Below are 13,919 nucleotides of genomic sequence, written 5' to 3' on the forward strand. Positions count from 1 at the left end.
AGCATGTGCGCTACCAGTCTGAAATATTAAAATCAACATGGCATCTGAGGAAAACACGAGTGTCTCGGACGTGAAGTCTCAGACAGGCATACCGCAGGCAGAATTTATAGTATGCATCATTGAAATTTAAATTTTTCATGTTAAAATGTAGTGTCGCCGTATGAACCTAGTTCAAACTGTGTTAAATAACCTCAGATTCTGAAGACTATCCTTATTTCGTTAGTATGGATTGAACGGTTACTATAGTTTTCTCCAAACCAACAAGTTGTTCTCCGCCTTTTTTTCTTCTTTCCGTCATGACTGGTTGTGGAGAACAACCGTATGAAGACATGATCCATTATGGAGTGTCAACTTGTACAGGCGGACTACTGGGCCGCTCACTACTACTTAAGTTATTGGTCTATAGTATTCGTAGGCCTTCTGTTTGTTTGTACCTACCTACTGATTTTAAGAACAAAAGGCATAATACATAAAACTATAGTCTCATTATATACCCCCGTTTGTTTGTACCCCCCTACCGATTTAAATAAAGAAAACGTTTAATGTGATAAAATGTGCACATAACTATTGATTTATAATTTCTAACCTGACTGTGACCAGAATGGCAATAACACTGGCATTCTCGTCACCTTTCATGTTTAACGGACTTTCCATACTAACACGGCGCCATATTGTGCACACTATGGGTTAGTTATTTCCATCTGACAACATAATGACGTAGTTCTTCCTATTCGGTAACTGCTGGAAAATTCCATAAATTACCAGAACATTGAGTTTGGAATTATGTCCCTTGGCCTTTGCACACATGAACATACAATTTAAACTGCTTGTTAAATCCACATGAAAGGTAAATTTTGTTGTTGTCATTTTATTCAACATTGTAAATATCGGAAACAGACAACATGTATGTGTCGTGCACACACCCCTTTGCTGAAAATGGACTTGTCCAGTAACTGGAAATGGATCCGAGCATGTCCATCTATTACATTGAAAACTTCCGTTAAGCATGAAACGTGCAGACGATCACGGTGTTAGAACCACTCTTATCACAGTCAGGTTAGAAACTATAAATCAATGAATGAATTGACTAAGTTCCTTGCACTTTTTATCACATTAAAAGTTTCCTTTATTGAAATCGGTAGCGGGGTACAAATAAACGGGAATGTATAGTCAGACCTTAGTTAATCATTTCATTCATCAATTTATATTTTCTAACCTGATTGTCACCATTGTGTCCCAAATACTGTCAACTTGGCGTTTCGAATCAAACTTGCCAGCTACAAGTAAGACCTAGTGATTCTCAGGATGCCAGTTGAGGTTCATTATCTTGTTGCCGCTACGGTAGCTGGATTGGCCCGAGTATAAGGGGAGAAAAGCATACACTGACACTCTTTTATTTATTTCTGCCTTTCCTATCATTACCCTTTTATCTGTCCTATTGCTACCGTCTTTATTTTCACTTTGACCACATGCCACCCCAGAGGTCTCACTAGGATTTTAAAACTCAAAGTCCAGGTATCCTAGTTTGATAAAAATAGGAGTTCCACCAGCAAAAGTTGCAGCCCCCTCTCAGAAAACTTTGCAGATTAGAAGAACTGTTGGTTGCCTTAGAGTTATATTTCTACATTCTTTATAACACTGACATATAGCTCTTGTTTGTCCATCAAAGTGAGACTGAATTATGTCAATCCAAGGAATTTATTCCTAACGCTAAGCCACGCATCACACACTTTTTTACACTTGGCTACTGTTCCATTCAAACTGTCAGTCATAGTAACTTTAGTAATCTTCTGAATCTCATTACAATCTTCCAAAAATACTTATCCAAATTTGTGAATGGCATTTTGTCCAAGTCTCAGCATGTCTTGATTGCAAGGTGCACTACTTACTGAGCTACACTTGGAGCACAACAGTGAAAGCTAAAGTTGTTTATTTGATGTACTTTTTACTTATAATGACAACATGTGCATCACTGGATCTTTCTGCCTCTGAATTCAAGCACTGTAAATATTAGCACATTTCCACCCAGCCACCAGTCAAAGTCTTTGAACTTGCCACCCAGCTATTGCATCATGTTCTTTTGATTTACTCTTATGATGGCAACATGTACATCAAGGGATCTTTCAGCCACTGAATTCTGTCATTGTAAATATCAGCACAGCTAATTGACCAACACATTTTCCCACTAAGCAGGTGGCTTAAGCAGGACTGGCAAGTCTTTGAATTTTGCTGCCCACCTATTACATGCATATGGAGGACTCCTGCCTGTTGGTTTTCTGCATCCCAGATAAAAAAAAGTTGTGTCCAAATATGCGTGATTAAGTGTTTCAGAGACCTGTGCACCCATTGCTTAATAGTCAAGTGTGATTGCGTCAACATATTTATAGATGGATAGGGAACTGTACCACAGACACCATTAATCTGAGTTTCCTCTGACCCTTCCAACCCTATTTATGATATTTGGACATTTTTTTTTTTGGGGTGTAGGGTCAGAGTCATTTGCCAGTCAAAAAGTTGGAATTTGCTGTCACCATACGGTGTTGGAATAGGGTAGCTGCTTATTAACCAGGTTAACAAACATGAAAGACCTTTTGTCAAGATATACATGCATGAAATCAATAGGAATATGATTTATTTTCTCAGAAATTACCAAATCATTTCTAAAGTTATACATTAAATGTGAAAATATTAAATAAAAGTCATGTTATCTTTGCAAATAACTATAATTCACACTTAATTCTCAACATTTCAGAGGACAATGACTAGAAACCTATCAGTATTTCAACAAGGTGGAGAAAACCAGATTCATCAAGTACTGAGCATATGTCAGCAATGTTTTGTTATCATATGACTGCCACATTTACATGTGTTCTCTGCTTGGTGAATCTAGTTTTCTTCAAGTTGCTGCAAAATCTACAGACTTCTAGTCATTGTTTTCAGAAGTTTATGTTCTTTCATGTTTCTTTAAATATAATATTTATTTTTTGATTTTTTTTCTACAGCAACACTGGAAATGATTTATTATTGATATCACGTGACTGTTAGATCTCTGATGTCATTGACATGTAGGTTGCGAGATTTGTGAAGAAATGTGACTAGGAATGCAAATGGCAACTTCCAGCTCAAATTTCATGAGTGTTGTAGTTTTGTCTCATCTGTCAGTGGATTAAAGACATAACGAATGTTATCTCACACTTTATGAGAAAATGAATCATATTCCTATGAATTTCATGCAGGTATATCTCGCTGAAGGGCAGTTCAAGTTTGCTAGGCCAGCTAGTAAGTGACTACCCTATGCCAACACCACATGGTGTCGACGAATTCCAACTTTTTGATAGGCAAATGATTTTGACCCTACACCCCAACATAAATGTTCAAATATCAAAAATGGGTTGGGAAGAGTCGGAGGAAACTTGGATTAGGTCACCAAATTTGCGTGGGCAAGTCTGTTTTTAAGCAACATATGTGTAGTTCACTGACTTTGATAATCTAAATAATTCTGTAAATTTTTGAGTTGCATCTCTACATATATATGGAAATTGCCCTTTATTTATTCAAATTTTTTATAGAAATTATAACACTAGACATTGCAAATATTGCATGCAGGCTACACAGTTTTTATTGAAATGGACAGTCCTAGAATCCAGAAAAGGCCAGTGAGCAGTCTTTTCTGTTTGTTTACATCAAGAACTTCTGTTTTGTTTGAAATGCCAGTAAGGACTCGCTAGCAACAGTTAGGTTTGAAATTATAAATTGATGAATAAAATGACAAAGTCTTGTCCATTGTTTACATTCTTGCTTTGTTTTTTAATTATTTTTTTAAAATCTATAGGGGGTACAAACAAATGGGAGGGTTGTGAATACTATTGTATTTGCTTACCCTTCCTGGCAGTTTGTCCCAACCTCTGATTTTAACAATGAAAAGCATCATGGATATAAAGAAAATAGACAAAGAAATAGTTTTTACATTCATCCGTTTATAATTTCTAACTTGATTGTCACCAGGAATATCTAACAGTCCTCTTGATCTAGTTTCAAACCAAATGATGCTACCGCAGACCCTACCGAATGAGTTTGTTTTGCAGACACTACTGAATGAGTTTATTTTGCAGACACTACCAAATGAGTTTATTTTACAGACACTACCGAATGAGTTTATTTTGCAGACACTACCAAATGAGTTTATTTTGCAGACACTACTGAATGAGTTTATTTTGCAGACACTACTGAATGAGTTTATTTTGCAGACACTTCCGAATGAGTTTATTTTGCAGACACTATATTCGCGTGGGTTAGTCATTACTTTTGGATAGCAGTAGTTTATCTTTGATAAGCATTGAAAACTTTTTGTGGTTCCATAACTTTGTGTGGTTCCATAACTTTGGGAGTTGTAACACTTTGAACACATATACATAAGAGTTAAACCTCACATCTTTTTTATTTTGTTAAACTGGGAAACACCTTGAAACAATAGTTTTCATAACCTGAAAATTTCACTTTTTCTCATTGTACCAGAATCAGTATGACCCTATACTACATAGGTCCACTTAAGCCAAGGACTGGTCAAACAGCTTCATTTCACATGCACATATTTGCTACTGTGGATTTGCATTAATGAAATTTAAAAATTAAATGCAAACTGGAAGCTCAGATGACTACTTTGTGAATTTATGTTCATTTGTCAGAAGTGTATACCACTCAAATTCATGTAAATTTGTCATAAGTGTTTGCCACTCAAATTCATGTAAATTTGTCAGAAATGTATACCACTCAAATTCAAATTCAGAGAAAGGTTTCCCAGCTTTGACCACTTTTATGCAGTGTTGAAAAGACATTCAGGTATTTTATTCTGATCTGTGTTCAACGTGTAAAGGTTAGAGCAATCAGGGTCATGGGGATGTTTGATTTATTAACAATCAGGGTCTTATGATTGACATGGGCATGTTTAATTTTATAGCCGTAACCTTTCTGGTGCAAGTAACATATCTTTGCTTGTTTCATGTGCTGTAAATGGGTCAACCTTAAAATCTGGACATGGCTTTGAATAAAGCACTTCAACAAATTATAGATTTGGTGTATGTTGTACATTCTGAACAGTAGCAATACTATTGGTTCCCATAGCCTAGACTTTATGCAGTGCTCCCCATAGCCTAGACTTTATCCAATACTCTACCCATAGCCTAGACATTATCCAACACTCTACCCATAGCCTAGACATTATCCAACACTCTACCCATAGCCTAGACATTATCCAATACTCTACCCATAGCCTAGACATTATCCAACACTCTACCCATAGCCTAGACATTATCCAATACTCTACCCATAGCGTAGACATTATCCAACACTCTACCCATAGCCTAGACATTATCCAATACTCTACCCATAGCCTAGACATTATCCAACACTCTACCCATAGCCTAGACATTATCCAATACTCAACCCATAGCCTAGACATTATCCAATACTCTACCCATAGCCTAGACTTTATCCAATACTCTACCCATAGCCTAGACATTATCCAGTACTCCCCATAGCCTAGACTTATCCAATACTCTACCCATAGCCTAGACATTATCCAATACTCTACCCATAGCCTAGACATTATCCAACACTCTACCCATAGCCTAGACATTATCCAATACTCAACCCATAGCCTAGACATTATCCAATACTCTACCCATAGCCTAGACTTTATCCAATACTCTACCCATAGCCTAGACTTTATCCAGTACTCCCCATAGCCTAGACTTTATCCAATACTCTACCCATAGCCTAGACATTATCCAATACTCAACCCATAGCCTAGACATTATCCACTACTCAACCCATAGCCTAGACTTTATCCAGTACTCCCCATAGCCTAGACTTTATCCAATACTCTAACCATAGCCTAGACATTATCCAACACTCCACCCATAGCCTAGACATTATCCAACACTCTACCCATAGCCTACACATTATCCAATACTCTACCCATAGCCTAGACATTATCCAACACTCTACCCATAGCCTAGACATTATCCAACACTCAACCCATAGCCTAGACATTATCCAATACTCTACCCATAGCCTAGACTTTATCCAATACTCTACCCATAGCCTAGACTTTATCCAGTACTCCCCATAGCCTAGACTTTGTCCAATACTCTAACCATAGCCTAGACATTATCCAACACTCCACCCATAGCCTAGACATTATCCAACACTCTACCCATAGCCTACACATTATCCAATACTCTACCCATAGCCTAGACATTATCCAACACTCTACCCATAGCCTAGACATTATCCAATACTCAACCCATAGCCTAGACATTATCCAATACTCTACCGATAGCCTAGACATTATCCAACACTCTACCCATAGCCTAGACATTATTCAATACTCAATCCATAGCCTAGACATTATCCAATACTCTACCCATAGCCTAGACATTGTCCAATACTCTACCCATAGCTTGGACTTTATCCAACACTCTACCCCTAGCCTAGACATCATCCAATACTTTACCCCTAGCCTGGACTTTATCCAGCACTCTACCCATAGCCTGGACTTTATCCAATACTCTACCCCTAGCCTAGACATTGTCCAATACTCTACCCATAGCCTGGACTTTATCCAATACTCTACCCCTAGCCTAGACATTATCCAATACTCTACCCATAGCCTCGACTTTATCCAACACTCTACCCATAGCCTGGACTTTATCCAACACTCTACCCATAGCCTAGACTTTATCCAACACTCTACCCATAGCCTAGACATTATCCAACACTCTACCCATAGCCTAGACTTTATCCAACACTCTACCCATAGCCTGGACTTTATCCAACACTCTACCCATAGCCTAGACTTTATCCAACACTCTACCCATAGCCTAGACATTATCCAACACTCAACCCAGAGCCTAGACTTGATCCAATACTCAACCCATAGCCTAGACTTTATCCAACACTCTACCCATAGCCTAGACTTTATCCAACACTCAGCCCATAGCCTAGACATTATCCAATACTCTACACATAGCCTAGACTTTATCCAACACTCTACCCATAGCCTAGACATTATCCAATACTCAGCCCATAGCCTAGACTTTATCCAGTACTCAACCCATAGCCTAGACATTATCCAATACTCTACCCATAGCCTAGACTTTATCCAACACTCTACCCAAGGCCTAGACATTATCCAATACTCTACCCATAGCCTAGTCTTTATCCAATACTCTACTCATAGCCTAGACTTGATCCAACACTCTCCCCATAGCCTAGACTTTATCCAACACTCAACCCATAGCCTAGACTTTATCCAATACTCAACCCATAGCCTAGATTTTATCCAGTACTCAGCCCATAGCCTAGACATTATCCAATTCTCTACCCATAGCCTAGACTTTATCCAACACTCTACCCATAGCCTAGACTTATCCAACACTCTACCCATAGGCTGGACTTTATCCAATACTAAACCCATAGCCTAGACTTTATCCAACACTCAACCCATAGCCTAGACATTATCCAATACTCAACCCATAGCCTAGACATTATCCAATTCTCTACCCATAGCCTAGACTTTATCCAACACTCTACCCATAGCCTAGACTTTATCCAATACTCTACCCATAGCCTAGACATTATCCAATACTCTCCCAAAGCCTAGACTTTATCCAACACTCAACCCATAGCCTAGACTTTATCCAATACTCAACCCATAGCCTAGATTTTATCCAGTACTCAGCCCATAGCCTAGACATTATCCAATTCTCTACCCATAGCCTAGACTTTATCCAACAGTCTACCCATAGCCTAGACTTTATCCAACACTCTACCCATAGCCTAGACATTATCCAATGCTCTACCCATAGCCTAGACTTTATCCAATACTCTACCCATAGCCTAGACTTGATCCAATACTCAACCCATAACCTAGATTTTATCCAGTACTCAGCCCATAGCCTAGACATTATCCAATTCTCTACCCATAGCCTAGACTTTATCCAACACTCTACCCATAGCCTAGACTTTATCCAATACTCAACCCATAGCCTAGATTTTATCCAGTACTCAACCCATAGCCTAGACATTATCCAATACTCTACCCGTAGCCTAGACTTTATCCAACACTCTACCCATAGCCTAGACATTATCCAATACTCTACCCATAGCCTAGACTTTATCCAATACTCTACCCATAGCCTAGACATTATCCAATACTCTACCCATAGCCTAGACTTTATCCAACACTCAACTCATAGCCTAGACTTTATCCAATACTCAACCCATAGCCTAGATTTTATCCAGTACTCAGCCCATAGCCTAGACATTATCCAATTCTCTACCCATAGCCTAGACTTTATCCAACACTCTATGCATAGCCTAGACTTTATCCAACACTCTACCCATAGCCTAGACTTTATCCAATACTAAACCCATAGCCTAGACTTTATCCAACACTCAACCCATAGCCTAGACATTATCCAATACTCAACCCATAGCCTAGACATTATCCAATACTCAACCCATAGCCTAGACATTATCCAATACTCAACCCATAGCCTAGACTCTACCCATAGCCTAGACATTATCCAATACTCAACCCATAGCCTAGGCTCTACCCATAGCCTAGACATTATCCAATACTCAACCCATAGCCTAGACACTGTACCCATAGCCTAGACTTTATCCAATACTCAACCCAGAGCCTAGACATTATCCAATACTCAACCCATAGCCCAGACTTTATCCAATACTCAACCCATAGTCTAGACTTTATCCAGTACTCTACCCGTAGCCTAGACTTTATTCAACACTCTACCCATAGCCTAGACTTGATCCAATACTCAACCCAGAGCCTAGACTTGATCCAATACTCAACCCATAGCCTAGACTTGATCCAACACTCTACCCATAGCCTAGACATTATCCAATACTCTACCCATAGCCTTGACTTTATCCAATACTCTACCCATAGCCTAGACTTGATCCAATACTCAACCCATAGCCTAGACTTTATCCAATACTCAACCCATAGCCTAGATTTTATCCAGTACTCAGCCCATAGCCTAGACATTATCCAATTCTCTACCCATAGCCTAGACTTTATCCAACACTCTACCCATAGCCTAGACTTTATCCAATACTCAACCCATAGCCTCGATTTTATCCATTACTCAACCCATAGCCTAGACATTATCCAATACTCTACCCATAGCCTAGACTTTATCCAACACTCTACCCATAGCCTAGACATTATCCAATACTCTACCCATAGCCTAGACTTTATCCAATACTCTACCCATAGCCTAGACATTATCCAATACTCTACCCATAGCCTAGACATTATCCAATTCTCTACCCATAGCCTAGACTTTATCCAACACTCTACCCATAGCCTAGACTTTATCCAACACTCTACCCATAGCCTAGGCTTTATCCAATACTAAACCCATAGCCTAGACTTTATCCAACACTCAACCCATAGCCTAGACATTATCCAATACTCAACCCATAGCCTAGACATTATCCAATACTCAACCCATAGCCTAGACTCTACCCATAGCCTAGACATTATCCAATACTCAACCCATAGCCTAGATAGCCTAGACATTATCCAATACTCAACCCATAGCCTAGACTTTATTCAACACTCTACCCCTAGCCTAGACTTTATCCAACACTCTACCCCTTGCCTAGACTTTATCCAACACTCTACCCATAGCCTAGACTTTATCCAATACTCAACCCAGAGCCTAGACTTGATCCAATACTCAGCCCATAGTCTAGACTTTATCCAGTACTCTACCCCTAGCCTAGACTTTATCCAACACTCTACCCATAGCCTAGACTTTATCCAATACTCAACCCAGAGCCTAGACTTGATCCAATACTCAACCCATAGCCTAGACTTTATCCAACACTCTACCCCTAGCCTAGACTTTATCCAACACTCTACCCATAGCCTGGACTTTATCCAACACTCTACCCATAGCCTAGACTTTATCCAATACTCAACCCAGAGCCTAGACTTGATCCAATACTCAACCCATAGCCTAGACTTTATCCAACACTCTACCCCTAGCCTAGACTTTATCCAACACTCTACCCATAGCCTAGACTTTATCCAATACTCAACCCATAGCCTAGATTTTATCCAGTACTCAACCCATAGCCTAGACATTATCCAATACTCTACCCATAGTCTAGACTTTATCCAACACTCTACCCATAGCCTAGACATTATCCAATACTCTACCCATAGCCTAGACTTCATCCAATACTCTACCCATAGCCTAGACATTATCCAATACTCTTCCCATAGCCTAGACATTATCCAATTCTCTACCCATAGCCTAGACTTTATCCAACACTCTACCCATAGCCTAGGCTTTATCCAACACTCTACCCGTATCCTAGGCTTTATCCAATACTAAACCCATAGCCTAGACTTTATCCAACACTCAACCCATAGCCTAGACATTATCCAATACTCAACCCATAGCCTAGACATTATCCAATACTCAACCCATAGCCTAGACTCTACCCATAGCCTAGACATTATCCAATACTCAACCCATAGCCTAGATAGCCTAGACATTATCCAATACTCAACCCATAGCCTAGACTTTATCCAACACTCTACCCCTAGCCTAGACTTTATCCAACACTCTACCCATAGCCTGGACTTTATCCAACACTCTACCCATAGCCTAGACTTTATCCAATACTCAACCCAGAGCCTAGACTTGATCCAATACTCAACCCATAGCCTAGACTTTATCCAACACTCTACCCCTAGCCTAGACTTTATCCAACACTCTACCCATAGCCTAGACTTTATCCAATACTCAACCCATAGCCTAGATTTTATCCAGTACTCAACCCATAGCCTAGACATTATCCAATACTCTACCCATAGTCTAGACTTTATCCAACACTCTACCCATAGCCTAGACATTATCCAATACTCTACCCATAGCCTAGACTTCATCCAATACTCTACCCATAGCCTAGACATTATCCAATACTCTTCCCATAGCCTAGACATTATCCAATTCTCTACCCATAGCCTAGACTTTATCCAACACTCTACCCATAGCCTAGGCTTTATCCAACACTCTACCCGTATCCTAGGCTTTATCCAATACTAAACCCATAGCCTAGACTTTATCCAACACTCAACCCATAGCCTAGACATTATCCAATACTCAACCCATAGCCTAGACATTATCCAATACTCAACCCATAGCCTAGACTCTACCCATAGCCTAGACATTATCCAATACTCAACCCATAGCCTAGATAGCCTAGACATTATCCAATACTCAACCCATAGCCTAGACTTTATTCAACACTCTACCCCTAGCCTAGACTTTATCCAACACTGTACCCCTAGCCTAGACTTTATCGAACACTCTACCCATAGCCTAGACTTTATCCAATACTCAACCCAGAGCGTAGACTTGATCCAATACTCAGCCCATAGTCTAGACTTTATCCAGTACTCTACCCATAGCCCAGACTTTATCCAATGCTCAGCCCATAGTCTAGACTTTACCCAGTACTCTACCCCTAGCCTAGACTTTATCCAACACTCTATCCATAGCCTAGACTTTATCCAATACTCAACCCAGAGCCTAGACTTGATCCAATACTCAACCCATAGCCTAGACTTTATCCAACACTCTACCCATAGCCTAGACTTTATCCAACACTCTACCCCTAGCCTAGACTTTATCCAACACTCTACCCATAGCCTGGACTTTATCCAACACTCTACCCATAGCCTAGACTTTATCCAACACTCTACTCCTAGCCTAGACTTTATCCAACACTCTACCCATAGCCTAGACTTTATCCAATACTCAACCCATAGCCCAGACTTTATCCAATACTCAACCCATAGTCTAGACTTTATCCAGTACTCTACCCATAGCTTAGACTTTATCCAGTACTCTACCCATAGCCTAGACTTTATCCAGTACTCAACCCATAGCCTAGACTTTTCCCAGTAATCCTGGAGAGTCCAAGTTTGTTTATTTTTGTATTGTAGTTTGTGTTCTTTTCAGACATTAACTAGTAAAGTCTGAAATTTCCTGGCTTACAGCTCTTACAATTGGCTGTTAGACAGATGCCAGCCATGTGAGTGAGGCCTCTTTCATCTTCTTACAATTGGCTGTTAGGCAGATGCCAGCCACATGAGTGAGGCCTCTTTCATCTTCTTACAATTGGCTGTTAGGCAGATGCCAGCCACGTGAGTGAAGCCTCTTTCGTCTTCTTACAATTGGCTGTTAGGCAGATGCCAGCCACATGAGTGAGGCCTCTTTCATTTTCTTACAATTGGCTGTTAGGCAGATGCCAGCCATGTGAGTGAGGCCTCTTTCGTCTTCTTGCAAGTCCGAGCCAAAAATAAGAGGAGATGACATTTGAATTGGGAGAAGGGTGAAGTCTTGTTTGTACCCTTCTGAATATTTGTAGTACAGATGCATTAGTTCTTAAGAGTTAGTTTTTCATAGACAAACCGTTAAACAGTTGTTGTTCTCCTGTTGTACCTCTTCCATGTTGTTCACTGTGTTATATTTATGAGTCATTACTACGTGATAGCTGTGGTTTGCCAAACACCTGTCCCAATAATCCATGCTTTATTTGTGGATTTATGATATGGTATATGACCCTATCCATAGAACGATATCATTAAAGGTCATTTCTAGATGAAAACGTCAAACTGTAAATTTGTAATGCATTTTGTAGAACATTAAGTTTTATTTAAAGTGCAGTCAAGGAAATCGGGCACATAATTGACTCTTTTTATAAGCATATATAAAAATAAAGAAAAAACCAGCATATTGTTTTAAAATCTCCCAAAAATTTGTTCCATGAAAATTATCATGCAAGGTTCTCACAAATTTATTATAGGATTAAATGATCATGGTTGGGTATTTATCAATGTGTAAATTTTTCCTAATCACTCACAAAGTAAATAAAGTCCAAAGGACTTTATGTTAACTTTGGCAAACCCTGGCCACAGCTACCGTGTATTAAATGACTTATAAGATATTGAACAAAGGACTTTAGTGAGTGATTAGTATTTTATATAAGTTATAATGCATTGAGTATTTAGGACATAACGAGGAGCTTATTACAATTATCACAGTAAGGGAATCGATTTAACAATGGAGAAATCTCTTAAAGAACTCATATAGTCTTACCTGTTTAGGCTCTTACAAAAGTAACAAGAAAAGATTGAAAACTATAAGCTTTGTAAAATTTAACAAATAATTTATTTCTCTAGAAAAACAAGGTAAAATGGAGAAAAGGAAGTTATGATTTTATGAATCAAATCCAAAAATAATCCAAGAATTAAAAAATAGAAGGCCTAGTAATAAAAAGTCCTAATGAAACTAAGTTTGAATCCGGATGAAATCCAAAATGGAAGGTGATGACATACGATGTGGTCAGTGTTGTATTGATGTGGCAACAGTTCTTTGTTGAATCACAGAAAATAAAAAATATTCCAGTCTTTGAATTCTGGGTAAATTTTGGTAACTCTCTTTGTCCAAGAACTAATTTAGAGCACAATAATTTCCAGGGAAAATAATCTCATGGAATCCAAATAATTTGAAGAAAACAAACTAATTACCCTAAATAACTGGTCACAACATAAAACAGCTGGACATCTCCAGTGTTGAGGCAAGTAATGACTATTCTTTCTCTAAACATCAGTAATAAATCTAGCTACGATGTAAAACAGATGCCCGGATGTGGGTCAATCCTCTGGAAAAACCTAATTGATGTTATTTGTCACGTACTCCATGTATGGCCTCGCTTTCACTTATAAATCTTACTCTGAGAAAGAATTTTTAAAAGTTTGTCTACTTCAGACATGATTTTTCTCCATTTTAAAGCGGAATTCCACTTTT

General features: G+C 39.0%; 1 protein-coding gene across 1 annotated transcript in view; it reads left to right on the forward strand.

Moving 5' to 3' along the window:
• Positions 1-13,919, forward strand: part of LOC149801186 (prefoldin subunit 3-like) — a 39,660-nt gene continuing 25,741 nt past the window's right edge. Inside the window, exon 1 of the mRNA XM_089955219.1 lies at positions 1-109. Within this exon, the coding sequence (XP_089811345.1) occupies positions 38-109 (72 nt within the window). The 5' untranslated portion in view covers positions 1-37. The remainder of the gene's footprint in view (positions 110-13,919) is intronic.

The sequence above is a fragment of the Sinohyriopsis cumingii genome, chromosome 4 (assembly GCF_028554795.1).
Source record: "Sinohyriopsis cumingii isolate HCF-2022 chromosome 4, ASM2855479v2, whole genome shotgun sequence".
NCBI classification, from domain to species: Eukaryota; Metazoa; Mollusca; class Bivalvia; order Unionida; family Unionidae; genus Sinohyriopsis; species Sinohyriopsis cumingii.